The sequence below is a fragment of the Natator depressus genome, chromosome 8 (assembly GCF_965152275.1).
Source record: "Natator depressus isolate rNatDep1 chromosome 8, rNatDep2.hap1, whole genome shotgun sequence".
NCBI classification, from domain to species: Eukaryota; Metazoa; Chordata; order Testudines; family Cheloniidae; genus Natator; species Natator depressus.
Window position 1 is genome coordinate 55,762,939 of NC_134241.1, and position 21,397 is coordinate 55,784,335.

At 44.0% G+C, this 21,397-nt stretch overlaps 1 protein-coding gene across 1 annotated transcript in view; it reads left to right on the forward strand.

Annotated features, from left to right (window-relative positions):
* HMCN1 (hemicentin 1) overlaps positions 1–21,397 on the forward strand; it is a 335,320-nt gene that overhangs the window by 239,941 nt on the left and 73,982 nt on the right. The window contains exons 50-57 of the mRNA XM_074961138.1: positions 305–478; positions 2,463–2,576; positions 10,206–10,351; positions 11,594–11,744; positions 16,434–16,637; positions 18,109–18,222; positions 19,069–19,250; positions 19,629–19,725. Of these exons, the coding sequence (XP_074817239.1) occupies positions 305–478; positions 2,463–2,576; positions 10,206–10,351; positions 11,594–11,744; positions 16,434–16,637; positions 18,109–18,222; positions 19,069–19,250; positions 19,629–19,725 (1,182 nt within the window). The remainder of the gene's footprint in view (positions 1–304; positions 479–2,462; positions 2,577–10,205; positions 10,352–11,593; positions 11,745–16,433; positions 16,638–18,108; positions 18,223–19,068; positions 19,251–19,628; positions 19,726–21,397) is intronic.

Sequence of the window (21,397 nt, forward strand, 5' to 3'; positions counted from 1 at the left end):
GCCTGTATGAATGTAGGCTGAATTTCAACTTCAGGACAAAACAGGAAACCAGATAGAGCTTCAGCTAGTGCTATAGGATTTTTGCCTGGTTCTGGGTTTCGTTGTGAACAGTTCACACATGCCTAGTAGTGATGCACATCCCCTTATTTAAGTTAGAACCAAGTCCCTAAACAGGATATTGAATTTTCTTTATAAAGAGATTTCAAATAACACCAGCAGTTCTCCATTTAAAAGTTATAGTAGCCTTAAATTGCTTTTAATGGCTGTCAGTTCCATTGCTGAGGATCTTCTTATTGTTTCCCAGTGTCTCCAACCATTGCGGGTACGGACAGTCATGGCAGTGCAGAAGACGTCACTGTTATCCTGAATAGCCCCACATCCCTGGCTTGTGAGGCTTATTCATACCCACCAGCTACAATTATCTGGCTAAAAGATGGAGCTCCACTGGAATCTAACAGAAATATCCGAATTTTGCCAGGTAATTATTTTTATTCTTAAATAAAATAAATGTTTTGTCACTTATCAAATGACACATACATAAATCAAAGCAATTAGTTGTAATAATAGCATCACTTTGTACTTCTGTAGCATTTTTCATCCCAGGATCTCAGAGTTTAGCTAATTAATTAGCTAATTAATTATTTTTATGCATTCAGATCATATTTATCCCTTTGCTCTGTAAAACAATGGTGATGAGACAAGTTAATTGCACAGTTACAATGTAATGGTTAAAGTTAGGTGGTAACAGCATAATAATAACATGGTAACTTCATTTGAAATATTGATGACACACATCACCGCTATCGCTTGATAACTTTAAAATGTATTCATTACCGTACTAAATCGTATCTATATTAAAAAGGCAAATTGAATGACTTATGGAAATTTCCAGTTTACCTCCTTAATTGTGTCTGCAAAATGTGCAGGAAGATCTATTTGTGCAAATTAGGCAATTTTACCCTCTTACTACAATTTGGATATAAAATGGATGTGCCTACAAACTAATTAAGCAGAATTAAGGAGGTCTGCTAAAAATATGTCATACCTTGTGCTGTTAATCTTTAGACTTGTCTGTGAAAATAATGGGAACACTTCAGAAATAGGGGGGTATAACTGAAGAGGAAGTGAAGATAGACAGACAGCACAAACAGAAAAGCTAAATAAATAAGATACAGTAAAACCTCAGAGTTATGAACACCAGAGTTACGAACTGACCGGTCAACCACACACCTCATTTGGAACCAGAAGTAAACAATCAGGCAGCAGCAGAGACACCTCTCCACCCCCCCCCCAAAAAAGAGCAAGCAAATACAGTACAGTACTGTGTTAAATGTAAAGTACTAAAATAGGAAGAGAGCAGCATTTTTCTTCTGCATAGTAAAGTTTCAAAGCTGTATTAAGTCAATGTTCAGTTGTAAACTTTTAAAAGAACAACCAGAACGTTTTGTTCTGAATTATGAACATTTCAGAGTTACGAACAACCTCTATTCACAAGGTGTTCATAACTCTGAGGTTCTACTGTAGCATTTTTTATAGCTCATTAGTAACTCACCATCAAGAAAGTAAAAAAGTAATTGTCCTTTTGTTGGATTATCTCTTGTCTAGCCCTTTGTGGACATATGAAATAGGGGAAAGTTTTTTTGGTAAGATTGTAGGTAATATAATGAAAATGAATGTTACACTTTTGTTACACTTCATTACTGGTAATTTTGCACCTGTGGGAGGAAATGTGAGCATTACTAGTATGTGGGAATTAAATGACTTCACTGGGGGACAGTTCCTAAGAATTCAGGCTGAAGGGAGTTGTAGCCAGTTTAAATTGGGGTTGTGCTCTGAGAATGTAGTGAGTATAAATCACACGTAAGCATGAATTTGTGAGAAGGAAACTGATGCATGCTGAAGCGTACAGGCAATTTGAGTGAATTACATATCTGGAGTCTCAAATCCTGTTGATTCACTAATATTCACAACATTTCACATAAGAGTGTTATCTTCTCTCTATTCTCCACACTGAGCATCTTTTCACTTGAAGTACACTGCTGAAACTAAACTACAGTACAGTGCCTCAGATCCATCCAGCCCTATATGTAGAATTAGTGCATTTTTACTTGTTCACAGAAAAGAGAAGGTGAAGCACAATTATTCAGACAAAGCACAGGACCATAAATTAATTCATGTCCAGAACTGCTTTAACACTTTCATAGGAACTATAACACATACCTAGTCAAGGAGAGAGTGATTCCATACCCAATTCAGATACTGTACATTCATTATTACATAGTGCCACATCCTGACCTAAATTATACATGTGCAATTCCTTCTGAGTTCAATGTGAGTTGTGCTTACACATCCAAGAGAAGAATTTAGCTCTCAGGGTTGAAAGTATGACTGCAGAAAACATTAATAACCTGAGGATCAAGAGTATGGTGCTAATGCTAGAGAATAATATCATCTTTCTGCAGGAGGGCGAATCCTGCAGATTCTAAATGCACAGGAGGACAGCGCTGGTAGATACACCTGCATAGCCACAAATGAAGCTGGGGAAACACTGAAACACTATGAAGTGAAAATCTACAGTAAGTTTGTTATAACAGTGGAATACGATTTAATTTTTTCTCGTTCCTCCATTTTTTCTTTACAGTTTTACCCATTCTGCTGTTCACTAGGGTTTCTGAACCAGCAGGTACTCACTCTATCCAGCTAACACTTGCATTAATACAAATCATGCCCACCATCTTGAAAGACATCAGGAAGATTTGTATGACACCATTTACAAGCATTCAGTTGAGGTTACTGGAGGCTTTGCAATGCCCAGGGGAAGATGTAGAGATGATGCACTTCTCTTTCTGCTGAAATGTTTGTTCTTCTTCAAGTGATTACTCATGTGTATTCCACAATAGGTGTGCGTGCTCGCCATGTGCACCAGTGCCAGAAGTTTTTCCCCTAGCAGTACCCGTAGGGGGGAGTGTCCCCCACGACCCCTGGAGTGGCGCCTGCCTGGCACGGTATAAGGGGAGCTGCGCGCTCCCCCCACCCTCCGTTCCTTCTTGCTGCCAGTGAAGGTGCGTCAGAACTACTCTGCTCCAGCTTTGCTGTAGCTCGATCCCCAGCACTGTTCATTTGTTCAGTGCTAGTACCTGTAGTTAGTTAGCTGTTTAGTTCGTTTAGTCAGTCAGTGAGCTGGGCCAGGGCATGCCCCGGGCTTTCAGTCGTGCGGCTCTTGTAGGCGTTCTATGCCAAGAAGTGACCCGCACGCAGACTGTTTGCGCTGTTTGGGAGAAACCCATATCAGTGAAAGGTGCAAGATTTGCAAGTCATTTAAGCCTTGGACCAAAAGAGAAAGGGACATTAGGCTCCAGGCCATCCTGATGGAGTCGGCGCTGAGCCCGACTCTGGCACGCCGCTCCGAACCGGTACCCGGCACCATGGTGTCGGTACGCGGTGACCCTCTGGGGCCATCCAACATTTGGCACCACTCCCTGTTCACGGGGCATGCCAAGAGGGCCAGGAAGACTACCTCTTCACAGCGGCACCAAAGGAAATCTGGGACAGAGGCTAGACCCATGTCGGGCAGTCCTCGCTCCTCACTGGGCCCCAGGCCTCCGACTCACGTTGAGTGGAGTAGCCCGGTCCCTACAGAACAGGCCTCTCCAGATGTCCAGATGCCTTCCATGCCTGAAGCCCTCCAGGTGGCCTGGGATGTTATGTCCATGCCGCTGCTCAGAGCGCTGCTGATGTTGGCCCCACGCTCTAGAGGCAAGCCACCGCTGGGATCTCCGCAGTCGCCTCCGGCTTGGTCTCGGTCGAGGGAACATTCCCGATGCCATTCACTGCCTAGCAACCGCTCGGGACAGAGTGCAGGTGGATCACCCTCAACGCCGACCAGACTCTCTGTCTGGGTTCCGTCCGTTTGGGACTCTCGGCACCGCTCGTACTCAAGGAGTGATTATTGATGGGACCGCAACAGGCGCCGCCAACGGTCTTCGTCTCGGAGGGGGTACCACAGCCGGTCACGGCATGGTCATCAATGCCGTTCCTGCTCGGACTCCTGCTCCAAGTCTCTGCCAAGACATTGCAGCCCCAGGTGTCGATCGCCGGTGTCTCGCCGGTGCAGGTCTGCCCGGCAAGGCCGTTCGCGGAGCAGCTGCTACCATCGGTACCAGTCCTCCACGTCGAGATCGCGGTCCCATGGCCAACGTCGATCCCGGCATCGCCGCTCCTCCCAGTCCAGAGGCAGCATCAGATCGTATGCCAGCCCGGCCTCCATTCATAGCCGTCCTTTGATGGGCCAGGCCAGCCAAGCCGAACAGTCGACCCCGCCAGTGCCACAGCAGGTGCAGTGGCACCGAGTGTCATGGCCGGCCCAATGGTACCAGTGGGCACCGTGGCCTCCAGTGCAGCTCCCGTTGAAGGCCCACTCAGTGGCCGGTGCTTCGGAGGCTCCATCGGCCACCCTATCCAGACCCCCAAGGAAGGAGTCGCTGGGACGTGCATCCTTGGCACCGTTCCCAGAGTCTGACCAAGTGGTGGACCCTCCGGTGCCAGCCGATACCCAGAGCGCTGCACCAGACCTCCTCGCCCCGCCCGGAGGAGGCGATTGCGGCCCCGCCCCCCTCTGCCCCACAGGAGGACTTCAGGGCCCATCAAGAATTCTTAAAGAGGGTGGCAGCAAGCCTCCACCTCCAGGCAGAGGAGATGGAGGAGCCCTCAGACTCCCTGTTTAATGTACTGTCCTCGTTGGCACTGGGTAGGGTGGCCTTGCCTCTTCATGAAGGGGTGGCTAAAATTTCAAGTGCCCTGTGGCAGACACCAGCCTCGTTGGCCCCTATCTCTAAGAAGGCGGAACGCAAGTACTTAGTACCCACCAAGGGGCATGAGTACTTGTATAACCACCCGGTGCCCAACTCCCTGGTGGTCGAGTCAGTCAACCATAGGAAACGGCAGGGTCAACCAGCCCCAACCCCAAAGAATAAAGACTCTCGGAGACTGGACTCTTTTGGAAGGAAAATTTATTTGTCTTTGAGCTTCCAGTTGCGAGTGGCAAATCATCAGGCTCTCCTGGGCCGGTACGAATTCAATCTGTGGGGCTCCCTGCCCAAGTTTGAGGACTCCCTCCAGAAGAGTGATAGAAAGGAATTGAAGGCACTAGTGGAGGAGGGGGCAGCGGCTGCTAGGGCGTCCCTGCAGGCAGCCTTGGATGCTGCGGATACGGCTGCACAATCCATGGCCTCTGCAGTGTCCATGAGATGGGTGTCATGGTTCCTGCTCTCTGGGCTTTCCAGCGAGGCGCAGTCCTCCATGCAGGATCTCCCATTTTGACAGGAAAGCCCTGTTTGCGGAGGAGACAGATACAAAACTGCATGGCATGAAAGACTCCCACACGACCCTCCAGACTCTGGGCCTATATGTACTGGCTCCGGCAAGACCTAAGTTCAAGCCACAGCAGACTCCCACCCAGGCTGCCTTCCCAAAGTATGAGGCCACCCACAAGAAACAGCAGGACTATAAGAGACGCCCACAGAGGCAGTCTCGGCCGGCCTTCCAGCCTAGCTCCTCTAAGGGCAAGCAGGCGGGGAAAAGGCGCTTTTGACGGGCCGCTTGGGGGCACCCCGCCAGTCTTCATCAGGGATCCACCCACAATAAAGCTCCCCTTCTCCAACCAGTTGTGTGCTTTCCTCCCAGAATGGTCGTAGCTAACCTCAGACTGATGGGTCCTCAACACCATCTCCCGGGGTTACACCCTCCAGTTTACTTCCTCCCTGCCCAACCACCCCCCAGCCCCATCCCTATTGGGGGACCCCTCACACGAGGCTCTGTTCGAGCAGGAGGTGGGGCAGTTCCTAGGACTAGCAGCGGTAGAGGCAGTGCCTGAGGAGTTCATGGGCAGGGGGTATTACTCCCGATACTTCCTTATCCTGAAGGCCAAAGGGGGCCTCAGACCCATCCTGGACCTGCAAAGTCTGAACCAGTACATGGTGAAACTCAAGTTCTGCATGGTTTCCCTGGCCTCCATCATCCCCTCCCTGGATCCCAGGGACTGGTATGCTGCCCTCGATCTGCAGGACGCATACTTCCATATCCACATATTCGAGGGGAAGAGGTGCTTCCTCTGTTTTGTGGTGGGACAGAATCACTACCAATTCACAATCCTCCCGTTTGGTCTGTCCCAGGGTGTTTACAAAATGCATGACGGTGGTAGCGGCCTACCTCAGACAGTGGTGGGGTTCAGATTTTTCCCTATCTGGACAATTGGCTGGTCAAGGGCACCTCCCGGTCTCAGGTGAGGGATCACGTGGCACTCCCACTGTCCACATGCACTGCCTTGGGCCTATTGGTAGACAGCACCAAATCCATGTTAGTCCCGGTCCAACATATAGAGGTTATCGGGGCGCTCCTGGACTCAGCGTCAGCCACAGCCTCTCTCCCGCCAGACAGATTCAAGACCCTGAAAGGTCTCTTGGACTCGGTCTCAAAGTTCCCGGTGACAACAGCCAGGGTTTGGCTGTTGCTCTTGGGTCACATGTCAGCGTTGCATGTACATGGTCCGTCATGCCAGACTCAGGATGAGGCCCCTCCAACTCTGGTTGGCCTCGAAGTTCTCCCAGGCCATGGACAGGATGGACAAGGTCCTCACCGTGCCGGACTCTGTGATCACCTCCCTATGGTGGTGGTCCGCCCCAAACAACATGCTCCAAGGGGTCCCATTCAGGGACAGGGCCCCGTCATTGGAGCTGGTGTCCGACATGTCGGACCTGGGTTGGGGGGCCCATGTGGGGAACTTTCAGACCCAAGGCCTGTGGTCGGCCCAAGACCTGACCCTATATATAAATGTTAAGTAGTTCAGGGCGGTACGCCTGGCCTGTGTGGCTTTCTGCTCGTACTTGGAGGTCAAGGTAGTCAGGGTCCTCGCGGACAACATGGCCTCGCTGTTCTATATCAACAGGCAAGGCGGGGCCCAATCCTCTGCCATGAAGCCCTCAGGCTGTTGATTTCTGTATATCCCACAACATCTACCTGAAGGCCTTCCAACTACTGGGCGCCTGGAATGAGAGAGTGGATCACTTGAGCAGGGACTTTTCCTCGCAATATGAGTGGTCCCTCCACCCGGAAGTGGCCCACCGGCTCTTCCGAAGGTGGGGAATTCCCCAGGTGGACCTATTTGCGACTTGACAGAACTGGTGATGTCCCCAGTTCTGCTCGGAGGGAGCTGGGGTGGGGTGGGGGGGCGCTATCTCTGATGCCTTTATCCTGTCCTGGTCAGGCCGGCTTCTCTACGCCTTCCCCCCATTCCCTCTAATCAGCAGGGTCCTGGAGAAGATAAAGATGGACAAGGCCCGGGTCATCCTGATTGCCCTGGCGTGGCCCAGGCAACATTGGCATGGGACCATCACAGGCCTGGTGGTAGCTCCGCCGTGGCCATTGCCGCTCCACCCGGACCTGCTGTCTCAGGACCAGGGCCGCCTCCTCCATCCCAACCTAGAGGCTCTTCACCTCACGGCGTGGCTGCTCAGTGGTTAGGTGGAGAGGAGAGGACGTGCTCAGAACAGGTTCAGCGCATCCTTCTTGCAAGTAGATGGCCCTCCACTCGCCGTGCTTGTTTGGCAAAGTGGTCCCATTTTTCTAGATGGGCAGCGGACCATGGTGTCTATCCCGTGACCACCCCGATCCAGCTTATTCTTGACTACCTCCTCCACCTGAGAGCCCAGGGCCTGGCGCCTTCGTCAGTCAAGGTGCACCTGGCAGCCATATCGGCCTTCCATCCGCCAGTGTAGGGACACACGGTATTTTCCCATGCTATGACTGGCTGGTTCCTCAAAGGGGTTGGACCGTCTTTTCCCATATTCTAGACCCCCGGTCCCGCAGTGGGACCTGAACCTGGTGTTGGCTTGTCTCACGGGGCCCCGTTTTGAACCACTGGCCATGTACTCCTGGTCTCATCTCTCGTGGAAGGTGGCCTTCCTGGTTGCAATCACGTCGGCCAGGCGAGTCTCAGAGCTCAGGCCCTGACCTCTGAGCCGCCGTACATGATTTTTCATAAAGATAAGGTCCAGCTCCGCCCACACCCCGCATTCCTCCCGAAGGTGGTCTCCGCTTACCACACGGGGCAGGACATTTTTCTACCGGTCCTCTGCCCAAGACCCACGCGTCCAGTGAGGAGCGCCGTCTCCACGTGCTCGATGTGCAATGGGCTCTGGTTTTCTAACTTGAGCAGACTAAGCCATTCAGAAAGTCCTCGCAACTGTTCGTCGCCTCGGCCGAGCGCGCAAGGGGCCAGCCGTTTTCCACTCAGCGGCTTTCCAATTGGATCACTTCGTGCATCCGTACCTGTTATGAGCTGGCGGGTGTTCCCCCGCTGCCCATTGCGAGGGCATGCTCGACTCGGGTGCAAGCCTCGTCGGCTGCCTTCATGGCCCACGTCCCCATTCAGGACACCTGTAGGGCCGCCACGAGGTCTTCAGTTCACACGTTCACCTCGCACTATGCGATCGTCTCCCAAACCAGGGATGACGCTGGGTTTGGCAGGGCTGTCCTCCGGCCTGGGAACTTGTGAACTCCTACCCACCTCCAACAGATACAGCTTGGAATCACCTATTGTGGAATACACATGAGCAGTCACTTGAAGAAGAAAAGACAGTTACCTTTTCCGTAACTGGTGTTCTTCAAGATGTGTGGTTCATGTCTAGTCCATATCCCACCCTCCTTCCCCTCTGTCGGAGTTGTCTGGCAAGAAGGAACTGAGGGTGGGGGGAGCACGCAGTTCCCCTTATACCACACCAGGCAGGTGCCACTCCAGGGGTTGCAGGGGGTGCTCCCCCGCTGGGGAAAAACTTCCGGCACTGGTGCACGTGGCAAGCAGGCACACCTATTGTGGAATAGACATGAGCAACACATCTCGAAGAACACCAGTTACGGAAAAGGTAACTGTCTTTTGGGCTTTCAAGTCAGATGGATACTGCACAGCTGAAGAACTGTGAAAACCCACAGGCTCCAGAGCTATTTTTAAAAGTAGAACCTAATATCTAATGGGAAGTTTTTACTTGAGTGAGGTAAAACCACTCACTATTATATTTTATAGTAAAATGCCACCAACTCCCTCCCTTCCCATGCAAGGTTCCCTGTCAGCACTTTTGATTCTTTCTGATTCTTCCTTACAACAGTGATTTCAACCATCCCTAGTAACTATACCAGTACTCGTACTTCAGACTCTTGGGGCCAATATTCTAAGTGTTCCACTCTATTTTAATGCTGAGACTCTTTGCTTGGGCCCCCAGTTAAACATTGCTTCCCATCTTCCATTCATTGGTTAGTGCTCTAAACTGAAAAGGAGTTTGGGCTGTTCCCAACCCCGTCTTGTAACTTTATTGTTTATTATTATTATTATTATTGTTTATTTGAATTGGAGAAGTACCTAGAGGACCCAGTCAGGGATTGTGGTCCCATTGAGCTAGCTAGGCTCTGTATGCTATAATGTAAAGATGGTCTCTGTGCCAGAGAGCTCACCGTTTAAGAAAGGCTGTACAGTGACACTGAAAAGAAATAGAACTTCACTTGGAGCTTATTTAGATTAGAGCTGGTCAAAAACTTTTCAGTGGAATGTTTTTCCATCAGAAAATACCCATTCATCAAAATCAAAACTTTATGTGGGAATGTAGACATTTATTTTTTATTATAAATTATAATATAATTTTTTAAATGTCAAGTCAAAACTGGAACAAAATGTTTTCATTGACCCAAAACTCATTGTTTTCCCAAAATTTCATTTTGTGGCAAATTTCAAAATTCTGAATCAGAATGACAACAAATTTCAAAATGTCAGAATTTCCCAAAGAAAGGATATTCTGAGTTTTGACCAGCTCTACTCATTAAGGATTCAAAAGCCTAACTTTAGGCACGTTTTTGAAAATACTGGCTTTAATTTTTATTATTTTTGATTAAATAGTAGGTAAATATGAAAGCGAGATACATGGTAGAGTGGGACAGTCAAGAATGTAGTCTGGTGCACTTTCACCAAAAAGTTAAGCACTGCTGTTTTGTAATAACCCAGCTGTGGTGCTTGGAGAAAAGGATCACAGAGGAATGTATTTTTTTACTCTATGGTTATTATCCTTGCTGTCCCTGTGTCTGGTTCATTTTAAATGATGTATAACATGTTAATTCAGTCAGGGAAATCTCTTTCACTTCTTTGGGATGTTTGTTTTGTGCAGTTCCACCCGTCATTAACAAAGGAGATATCTCAAGAATGGGTTTCTCTCCTAAAGAAGTGAAGATCAAAGTAAACAACAGCCTTACTCTAGAATGTGAAGTTCATGCGATTCCTGCTGCTGCTATCAGCTGGTACAAGGATGGACAGGTCAGTCACAAATTTAATTCCTTTTAATGGGTAGTTTTCTTACAGAAGCAGTTGAATATCATAATTTTTAATCAACATTTTTATAGCACCATAGGTGCACACATGGCTCCTGATCCTGCACCACTGAAATCAATGGCTCCCTGCTGTCCTCCTCCTGCCCCCATCCCCAATATTATGGATTGTGGGTACTACTCCACAATTTTATGGATCTCAGGGAATCTGCTATAGTCCAAGTCCCTCTGCACACTGGCACTAGAGCTCCTACTTCTCCCTCTGGTTCACTTGCAGTGCAGGTGGGACAGTGCTGCCAGACTTCCTCTGCCTGAGACTGCTTGTTCCTTTGTATTGAGTGGTCATTGCACAGAAGGCTGACTACCTCTTGTGCAGATTCCCCCCCAAGGCTTGTGCTGGAGAGAGGCATAACATCCTGGTCCCACCCTCAGTCCTCCCTTTGCCATCCTGGCCTTGCCCCTCTTCACCCTGGTTCTCTAGAACTTGCGGAGAACCCTCCACTGGGTTCTGAAAAGAGGTGACAATGCCCCAGAAGTAGCTGACCTTCCAAAGGGGTTCCCCTCCATGCGCAGATTTTGGGGAAAAATGAGACCCTGAGTACAAAAGTTGTTGAAAGGGAATGAATTGAGGGCACCACAACATTATATTTATAGTCATTCTTCAGATTAATTGCATTTTAAAATAAAATAATGCAAGACATCTGCTTGGAAAGAGTAGATTTTTTTTCTTTGTTAATAACTTTTTATTCCTGTAAAGGGCTCCTTTCCCATTAAGTTTCTTCACTTACATTTATCACATATATTTCATTAGTTTGGAAGCTTAGTATCATGGTAATGTGACTTTTTGCTGTATTCTAGGCCATAGACACATTTTTGCTATATTCTAGACCATAGGCACATTAATAGGCTTAGCATCTCACAGGATCAGGCCTCCTGGCTGGAGTGTGATTCCTAATGTTATTGGGAACAATAATAATAGATATATTTTTCTGTTACTCTTGGCAAAACCAAGGAAATCAAAAAGGAAAGAGTTGAGTTTAAAAGAACATGTTTTCTTATTCCCAACTTGCTTTAAAACGCTTAGTCAAGTAGTCATGTCAAGGTAGACGTAAGTAATTTGACTGGTGTGTTAGAGCAAAATGGCTGTACCATCAGATTACTTTCATGATTCTTAATACTTCAAGCATTTATTTTATTTAATACTTATAAATTTGTTTAAATTAAATCACAGCCTATTAAACCAGATGCTCATGTTACCATCCAAGCCAGTGGCCGGACTCTGCAGATAAAGGAAGCTCAGGTATCAGACACTGGTCGTTACATGTGTGTGGCATCCAACGTTGCTGGAGAGGATGAAATAGAATTTGATGTGAACATACAAGGTAAAGAGGGAAACAAAGTTCAAATAATAATAAAATTCTCCTATTCTGTCAATGTGAGTCATTTTCTAGTAATATTTGGTTTGGAGCACTGAAATTGTTTATACTTTTCTTATTTTCCCCGCACTGGATCAGTCTAGACCAAGGGTAATTTGACCTGCTTGCTCTAATTTTTTAGGTATTTAGTAAGAGAAAATATTTTAAGTATGAGCTCTTTATTAAATTTATATTTTATTCATATTTAAGAAATAGAAGGCCTGGTTATTTTAAAAATTACAAAAAAAATTTAGACCAGAGAAACAAGAAATGGTAGGCCAGGTCTACTACTTGTTTCTGCCAACTCAGAGGTATGGTTCCCACTGTTTGGACACAGGATTCTTTTACATACCTTAGGGCAATGGTTCTCAACTGGGGTCTGGGCCCCAGGGGGGCTGTGAGCAGGTTTCAGAGGGTCCACTAAAATAAACCAGAGAGGGGCCGGTGTTAGACTCACTGGGGCCCAGGGCAGAAAGCCGAAGCCTGAGCCCCATCACAAAGGGTTTGAAGCTGAAACCTGAGCAAATTAGCTTCACGGGGGACCCCTGGGGCATGGGGCACTGGGCAGTTGCTCTGTTTTCTACCCCCTAACACCGGCCCTGACTTTTAATCTACCGGGTATGCTGAAAAACAGTACTTGTGACACAGGTGAGCCATGGAATTTTTATAGCATGATGGACGGGTGTGGGGGTCTCAGAAAGAAAAAGGTTGAGAACCCCTGCCATAGGGGACACTTGATCAAGACCAAGCAAATCCCAGTTATTAACCATGGCTATTGTATTATTAAAGAAAAACAAATCATTAAACAAAACAACACATGACTGAGTACAAGTGATAAACTTAGTTACTTCCATTACAATCTCTTTTGTATGCCTTTCTGTGGAGATTAACCCTGTGGAGAATAGATTATACCCTTGAGAATGAACCCACCTTTTGTGGGTCACTTTTCTCTGGGTAAATTAAGACCAGAGTACATATATTGTTTCCCAGAATTACTGTGTATTCGGTTTTAGTATCATAAAATCATAGGGTCAAAAGGAACAGCAAAGGTCATTTAATCTAGTGCCCTTATTAAATACTTATCTACTGTTTAGGTTAGTAATAACTAGACAGGCTTCACTTGTCCTTAAACAAGTTAATTTGCCATACATAAATAGTTGCTGAAGGTAAATGATCTAAACTAAATCTTTACTAAATATTTAAACTAGTACTTAGAAGAAGCTATGTAATGAGCTGTCTTAATACAGACCAATTATAAATATTAAGGATCTTAAATCCCACTATTTTTTATAAATGTTTAGCCTCTGTCTCCTTTCCAGGAATCTATGGTCTAACCATTTGATGATTAAGAGGAGAAACTGTTAGTCTTTTAAGTTCTACAGCATTTCAATATTCCAGTAAACTCATTATAAGAATTTTAAATCTAATTCCTTGGCAGTATCTTAGTTAACTTTCTCTCACCAATCAATGTTGAAGTTTGGGCAGGTTTTCCTTGAGTTGGTTTCTTTTTGAGTCTTCCCTACTTTTCTTCTCTATGTGGGTAGTTGGCTTGTTGAGAGAAACAGGATTAGTTATGTAGTGCTGCTCTCTTAGCAGGGGTGTGTGCACATGTGGTGCTCACTTCAGAGTTCCTTATACCCTTCTCCTTCCTATTCACGAAATTATAGGAAAACACACCTCTTTTAGGCTTGTTTAGATTCAAGTAGGTTGCTGTGATTCTTTCATTGGCTCCATGACTTCATAGGTAGCCCTGGGAAGCCTCTTCACCTTACGAATATCATAGAATCATAGAAGATTAGGGTTGGAGGAGACCTCAGGCGGTCATCTAGTCCAACGCCCTGCTCAAAGCAGGACCAACACCAACTAAATCATCCCAGCCAGGGCTTTGTCAAGCTGGGCCTTAAAAACCTCTAAGGATGGAGATTCCACCACCTCGCTAGGTAACCCATTCCAGTGCTTCACCACCCTCCTAGTGAAATATTGTTTCCTAATATCCAACCTAGACCTCCCCCACTGCAACTTGAGACCATTGCTCCTTGTCTGTCATCTGCCACCACTGAGAACAGCCAAGCTTCATCCTCTTTGGAACCCCCGCTTCAGGTAGCTGAAGGCTGCTATCAAATCCCGCCCCCAACTCTTCTCTTCTGCAGACTAGACAAGCCCAGTTCCCTCAGCCTCTCCTCGTAAGTCATATGCCCCAGCCCCCTGATCATTTTTGTTGCCCTCTTCTGGACTCTCTCCAATTTGTCCACATCCTTGCTGTAATGGGGGGCCCAAAACTGGAGGCAATACTCCAGATGTGGCTTCACCAGTGCCAAAGAGAGGGGAATAATCATTTCCTTCAGTCTGCTGGCAATGCTCCTACTAATGCAGCCCAATATGCTGTTAGCCTTCTTGGCAACAAGGGCACACTGCTGACTCATATCCAGTTTCTCATCCACTGTAATCCCCCAGTCCTTTTCTGAACCGCTGCTTAACCAGTCGGTCCCCAGCCTGCTGCGGTGCATGGGATTCTTTCGTCCTAAATGCAGGACTCTTCTCTTGTCCTTGTTGAACCTCATCAGATTTTTTTTGACCCAATCCTCCCATTTGTCTAGGTCACTCTGGACCCTATCCCTACCCTCCAGCATATGCATACCCCCCAGCTTAGTGTCACCTGTGAACTTGCTGAGGGTGCAATCTATCTTATCATCCAGATCATTAAATAAGATGTTGAACAAAACCGGCCCCAGGACTGTAACATTTCTTTATGGAACATTTCTTTAATTGCCTTTGTTCTTCTTGTAGCCGGACAGCATCAGACATCAACTCTTTTCTTTTATTCAGTCCATTCTCTGAAATATTCTTTCATTTTTATTAGAGTTTGTCAGAAAAAAAATTCTATTTTCAACAAGTCCACCAACACTCTTGTTCTTTATATCAAGGTTTTAGGTTCTCAAAACAGTCTTTTGAAGTTCAGTTACTCTTAGAAAGTCTTTAGCTTAAGTTGTTGATTCTGCATTGAAGATTTTTGGAACTATAATTTTTTTGTTTTCCTGAGTTCAGCGAGGGTGTGCTTATGCACTGCCAGTAATTATTTAATTCCCCATTAATGTAAATATTCTATACATACGTGGCTTCTTAGTAGTAGTAGTAGTCAGTTTAACAAGGTCATTAGATTCCAGGTTGTACATAAAGCATTTTACTATTTACATAGCAATGACTTTAGGAGTTATATTTGGAGCTTTGCATTTAGCTAATGTATTTGCAAGCATGCCTTTCACAAAGGTGTTTGTCATTTCAACATTTAAGAAATAAACGAAAGTTTAAAACATTTCCAGCGACACGTTTTTTCCTGGAGTTTCAAAAACACAAACAGAGTTTTTCCTTTGAAAAGAAAAGGCATTGGTATGGCTACTTTACAACCTAGATTTGTGACCCTGATAACACACTCTACATTCCTTTTTAGAATGAATGTTTTAAGTGGTTTGTCTTTTTAAGGTTTGCTTGTCCTTGGGAGATAGGCTTGGAAACCTTCTGGTATTTCTTGATTAGCTTAAATATTTTGTAACATAACCAGCTAAACATATGTATTGTTATATTCCCAAGCATCCTGGCTGTGATAGTCTTGTAGTTATATTTTCTATTCAGTAAAGATGCAAACAAGTTTGTAACAATCTAAAAACTTTATAATAATTTTATTAATATCATTTTTGCATCAATATTAAGTTTCTCCCTACAGTAGCACTAATGGCCCCAGTCTGCAGCCCTGTTGTGCTAGGCACTGTATGCATAAACAAAAAAGACAGCTCCAAAAACTCATGTCAGAAATGTTTTTATAACTTGTTTAGCATAAGAGAGAGAAAACATACTTGGTACTTTTCATCTATAAATCTGAAATCTATTTACAAAGAAAGGAAAGTGTCAAATATTTCCATTTACAGATGGGGAGGATGAGCACCGATAGTTAAGTGACTTACCCAAGGCCATACAGCTAGTGGTTGGCAGAGCTACATCTAGAGATGAGGTCTCTCATTCCCATGCCTGCGTGCTAGCCACTGGACTATGCTCTGGCAGTTAGGTTGATTTCTTGTGTCATAGTTCACCAAATTTTATTTCACAGGAAGTTTTGCCTCAACAAAGGTTGCAGGAAAAAGAAAACCTATTAATTTGCTCACACTAGCTATAAGGGCAGTGATGATGGGTAAAATAATAAGGCACTTCTAAAAATTCTTTTTCTTAAGAAATCAGGTGCCTTTAAGATGTCTCAGGTTGGACATCCAGAATCACTAGTCACTTATGAAAATCTTGGATAAACACAATATTTGTCCCAAACACCTTCCAGTTAACTTGAAGTAGTGTCCTCTCCTGGCTTTTTTTTTTTTAATCAGTTCTTCCTATTTAGTCAATCATTAACCTACAGGAAGTGCCGAGTACATTAATCGGTAGTGCTTAAGTTATTTGCATGACCGAGTTCACACTGCTGCTGGGCGTTGGGATTTTCATGCATGGAGTACATGACTGATGTGATGGGATCTAATTTAGGATGCTTATTTGTCGTGTAGCTCAAAGATGCTATTTAACAACTCCAGTATTTTTTTGTTACTAGATTGTCCAAATATGGATTTCTGCTATAAAATCCTAACTTCTATACCTCTTCTTTCTCTCTGAATGTAGTTCCTCCTAGGTTCCAAAAACCTCGCAGAGCATGGGAAGTTGGTAACACAGTAGATACAGGCAGAGGTGGAGAAACCAAAGATGTGATTGTCAACAATCCTCTTTCTTTGTATTGTGAGACCAATGCTATGCCCCCTCCTGTTCTCACCTGGTATAAAGATGGCTACCCTCTGAGCTCCAGTGATAAAGTACTGATATTGCCAGGTGGGTATTTTAACAGATCACCTGATGAGCTTAATAAATAATGATAATACTTAGCACTTATATGGCAATTACATTTTTCATCTTCAAAGTTCTCAATTTACTAATAATTTTGGATGTGCATCCTTCTCAATGCATTTTTTCTTGAGTGGAAATTTTCACACCCAGTGCTCAGACTTTATATATGCTTTTGATTTTTCACCCTCTTTATTTAAAGTATAATCCCTTAACTGATTGTGAATATGGACATTCAGCTATTACATGCTGATTGACAGATATGGGTGAATATGCAACAGAGACATTGAACAACACCTACAATCCACTGTTGTTGTTACATTTCCTTATGTGTTTCACTTTAACAAAACAATCACATTTGGAGTAGTAACATTTCTCCATTGAAGCTGAGAGCCATGGAAACCCTAAAATGGAACAGTCCCTATGGAACCCTGCACAAATAGGTGATTTGTTCACATTCTGTGGGCTTGATTGTGCCCTTTCGCTACAGCCTTGAGTAAGGGGCTGTGCAGAAACACATCATCCCAGAGGAAGCTCCAAAAGGTATTTTGTCTGAATGATACAATGTGTCCCAGAGCTCCTCCATGCACACTTTGCTGCAGCACCCCTTCAGAGGCTTCAGAATGCACTTCCTTGCCTAGCCAATCAGCTCTGCTGCCTCATGCAGACAGGTTGGCATCAGGCCCATGGCCTTCTGCTACCCATCCCTTTGGAGAAGCTCGTGATCCAGGGAGCACTAGTAGGGAGTACTTCCTGCACTTAGTACAGCAGTTTTATCTGGTGGTGGTACGGTGGGTGGCGGTACGGCATATGGGTGGGAAGGCTCCTTGTGCCCTCCCCATCTTTGCTTATCTGTTCAGAGGCCAGCCATAATCTGGATCTGTATTATTTCCAACATTTGTTCTCTTCTCTGAGCAGGGAGGGAATTGCACCAATTTGTTAAAGGATAGTATTTTAAATAAAGAAGAAAGTCAAAGAGTAAAACCACATATAACTGAGCACTGAGAGCGAAAATTTCTAGTCATACATAGTTTACCAAAGAGCAAATATTCTACAGTTCGGTATACTTTCCCCAATGGAGTCAATTACAAAGTTTTCTATTAGCTCACTGTGGAAAGTTTCATTTCTAGATTGATCAACAGCTCTGTTGCTGATATGTCTCCAAAGAATATAGATTCCTTCCAATGGAATTAATTCTTTGCCAACATTTTATTATGAATCTCCAGCTAAAACCAAGCTGGATGTAGAGAAAGCAACTATGAAACAAAAAGCTTTAAGTTAGTCCAGAACTGAAAGTGATCATTCAAGACAAACCAATGGGGAGAAAATTACATCCCCAGCTCTTTGCCCCCAGTCATTCATGTCTTCATTGACTCAGGTCTCCAGAGGAATGTGGTGTGTTTGAGTGATGGAAATCACTTGATTTTAGATTTAAATTTTGAATGTGTTTTTCCTCCAGGAGGTAGAGTGTTACAGATTCCACGGGCTCAGGCAGAAGATGCTGGGAGATATACATGTGTGGCTGTAAATGACGCTGGAGAAGATTCCATTCAATATGATGTCCAAGTGCTCTGTGAGCTAATGTTGCATTATTTTCTATTTTTAAAAATTCCAAATTCACTTTTTGTGGCAAAAGACCCTAAAGGAAAAGTCCTGCCGAAATTAATAGAGAATGATTGCATTATATAGAATAGCTCAGTAAGATCATATAAAAGGTAATAAAAATATATATCCCTGCTATAGAATTCTATATAATTGGCATTTAATTCTATAGATATTTAGATCATTTCTATATAATTGTATTGGAGTTACTCCTAACAGTCTGTAGGACTGTTCCATAAGTTGGGTTGGATGGCTTAAAGTCTAAGTCTTGTATGATCCAATCGGAGACATACTCTGTAGCCCATGAAAGCTTATGCTCTAATAAATTTGTTAGTCTCTAAGGTGCCACAAGTACTCCTGTTCTTTTTTTAGGAAATCTTTGTGCTTCTTGCCTTGGCTTTGAGTGTACTCAGTTTTTTTCCAACTCCAAAACTGCTAAAACCAGTGATTCATTAATAGGATGAGAGGAATGACTGGGAAATCCTCCTTTGTCCTGGCTCTAAAAACTCAACTTCACAACAGGAAAATTAATTTTCCCCTCTTCTCCATTCTGAACCAGATCCCTGGCTGGTGTAAATAGCCGTAGCTCCATTGCAGTCCCTGGAGCTATGCTGCTTTATGCCAGCTGAGGATCTGGTGCTGTATTTTATCTTGGGATTTTATTATTGTTCCCTAATTAAGTGTGAAGTTCTCTTTACCTTAACCTGCAAATTCAAGATCTATATGTGGCTCTATTCCTCTGGCAATTTCACAAAGAAATCACTGCTTATATGGTATTATATAGCAATCTCCTTGTTCTGCTTTGCATGCTATGTAGTGCCACCATCCATTAATGGCGCTGATGAGCCTGAAGAGGTCACTGTGCTTGTGAACAAGACCACAGTGATGGAATGTGTGGCGACTGGCAGCCCTGCTCCAAGCATAACTTGGCAAAAGGATGGCCAGCTCCTAGCAGAAGACGACCACCACAAGTCTTTATCTGGTGGAAGGATGTTACAGGTAAAAGTGGAAGGTGTTGGTAGAACAGTTAAAAAGTTAGGCCTGATTCTCAGCTCTGTTCTTTACACAGGCATTAAAATGGTGAAATGCTGTGGAGAATTAGGCATTTATTTTTAAATCATTTAAGAGGATTTCATTAAATTACTACAAAATTAGAAATAAATGTGAAACATGCTGACTGTCCTGGCGATTGAAACACGCAGGTTGGCAGAGCAGGTACTGTGTGGGTAGCAGGAGTGCATACTTCCCTAGGCTAACCTATTCATGACACTGGTTATTGTTATCCCTATAATACTAATACATCAGCAATACATATCTTGCAGTTTTAATTGTAAATGACCTCGTATTCGTTCTACTGAAGCCTGTTTTCTTTTTTAGATCCTAAATTCCCAAATAACAGATACCGGCAGGTATGTCTGTGTTGTGGAGAACATAGCCGGAAGTGCCAAAAAGTATTTTAACCTTAATGTTCATGGTAAGATCACTAATTCCTAAGATGCTGATTGTTCCCTTTTCAAATAAAGGAAATTAATGCTGCGTTACTGCTCATGTGGCTTATATTTCAGTTGCAAGTAAACAGTCTGCAGATTCTGTATTAGTTTAAACTCACTAATTTCAGCAAGGTACTTATTAAGCACGTGCCTTACTTCCAGCATTTAGGTAGTGCCCTTAAGGTCAATGAGACCATGTGCGTAATGGTAAGAGCATATGTAAGTACCTTGCTGAATGGAGGACTTAGTATTGCTGATACTCTGTGGCGCCAGCTCACTGCTACCATATATATTTCTATATAGGTGAAATTCACTCCTCTGCAGAGGACTTGCACAATGTCTCTGCAATATTTAAATCCCACTTAAGCCCTCAAATAAAGCTTCTGGAGTGATGCACTAGGCCATGAGTGGGACCACTGTACTGAAGCCAATTGCACCAATATAAAAATCTTTATTTTCTTATGTGAAAGGCAATGTCTTTTTATTGACTGTCACATTTGAATTAGAGGGATTTGTTTATTTGCAAGGATATAGGGTAATAACATGTTTTGTGATTCTTTTATTAAATAAAATTTTTCAAGAAAATTAATTTTGAAAATTAACATTTTAATTAAACGAAAAATAATGTTTAAAAATAATCAGGAATAGAAACTTACGTTTCTTCTCTTAAACGCCCCCCCCAAAATTCCGAGGACAAATATTTTGCTGAAATAGAGTTACAATATTCATAACTCCATTTAAAATAACATTAGCATGATATTGTTGGAATAAAATAAAGTTGGAAAGATGGGATTTTCAGACTGACGAGTATAAAACAAATGTAAATGCAGTCAGGAAATTAGAACATTTTCTATTTTAAAAAACTAAAAGCTGCAAAAAGGACATATTCAGTTAAGATTTCAGCACTAACTTTGACTCTACCCCTTTACTTCTGACCAATGTCCACTCCTCCTTCTAACTTTCAGCTGTGGGCTAAAGACCTGCCTTATACACTATATCATAGAAAACTTCATACTGGATTATGACCTTGTAAACCTACCAAGTAGACACTGGAGACTACATCCACATTTTCCATCATGGTATGGTTCAGAGATCTCAGCATATAACATAACCTTCTGCATATGATCCACACACAACCCCTTATCAGTTCAATAACCCACTTTGTTCATCACATCAGATAAGACGTATCAACTTTATCCATGTCTTCCCTGAATACAGTCACAGACCCTAGTAATCTATATGCCTTCACAAGATCAGCCCATTATTCTCCTGTAAAGGGTATGGGAATTTCAGTTTTACAGAAAAACTGAAATAGGCTTTTTTTTTACAGAAAAAGCCTATTTTAATCTAATCCATATATGTTGCATAAATTTCTTTCATGTGGCAATTAGTGGGTTTCTTCCACTTCAAGGCACAGTTAAGGACGTGATCCAAAGGTAGCTGAAGTCAATGGCAGACTTTCCACTGGGATCACATCCCAAGACTGCTGTTGGAACTTTAACAGAGTATTTCTGGACTTTCTGAGTCCAGGTTTTGTTTTTAAACTACAATGTTCTTTTGCTATCCTGATTTTCAAACATTTGTTTGTAAACCTGATCTCTGAACTTCAAGACTTTCAGATATCTGTGGATAATGACAATGTACACATGGTGTACA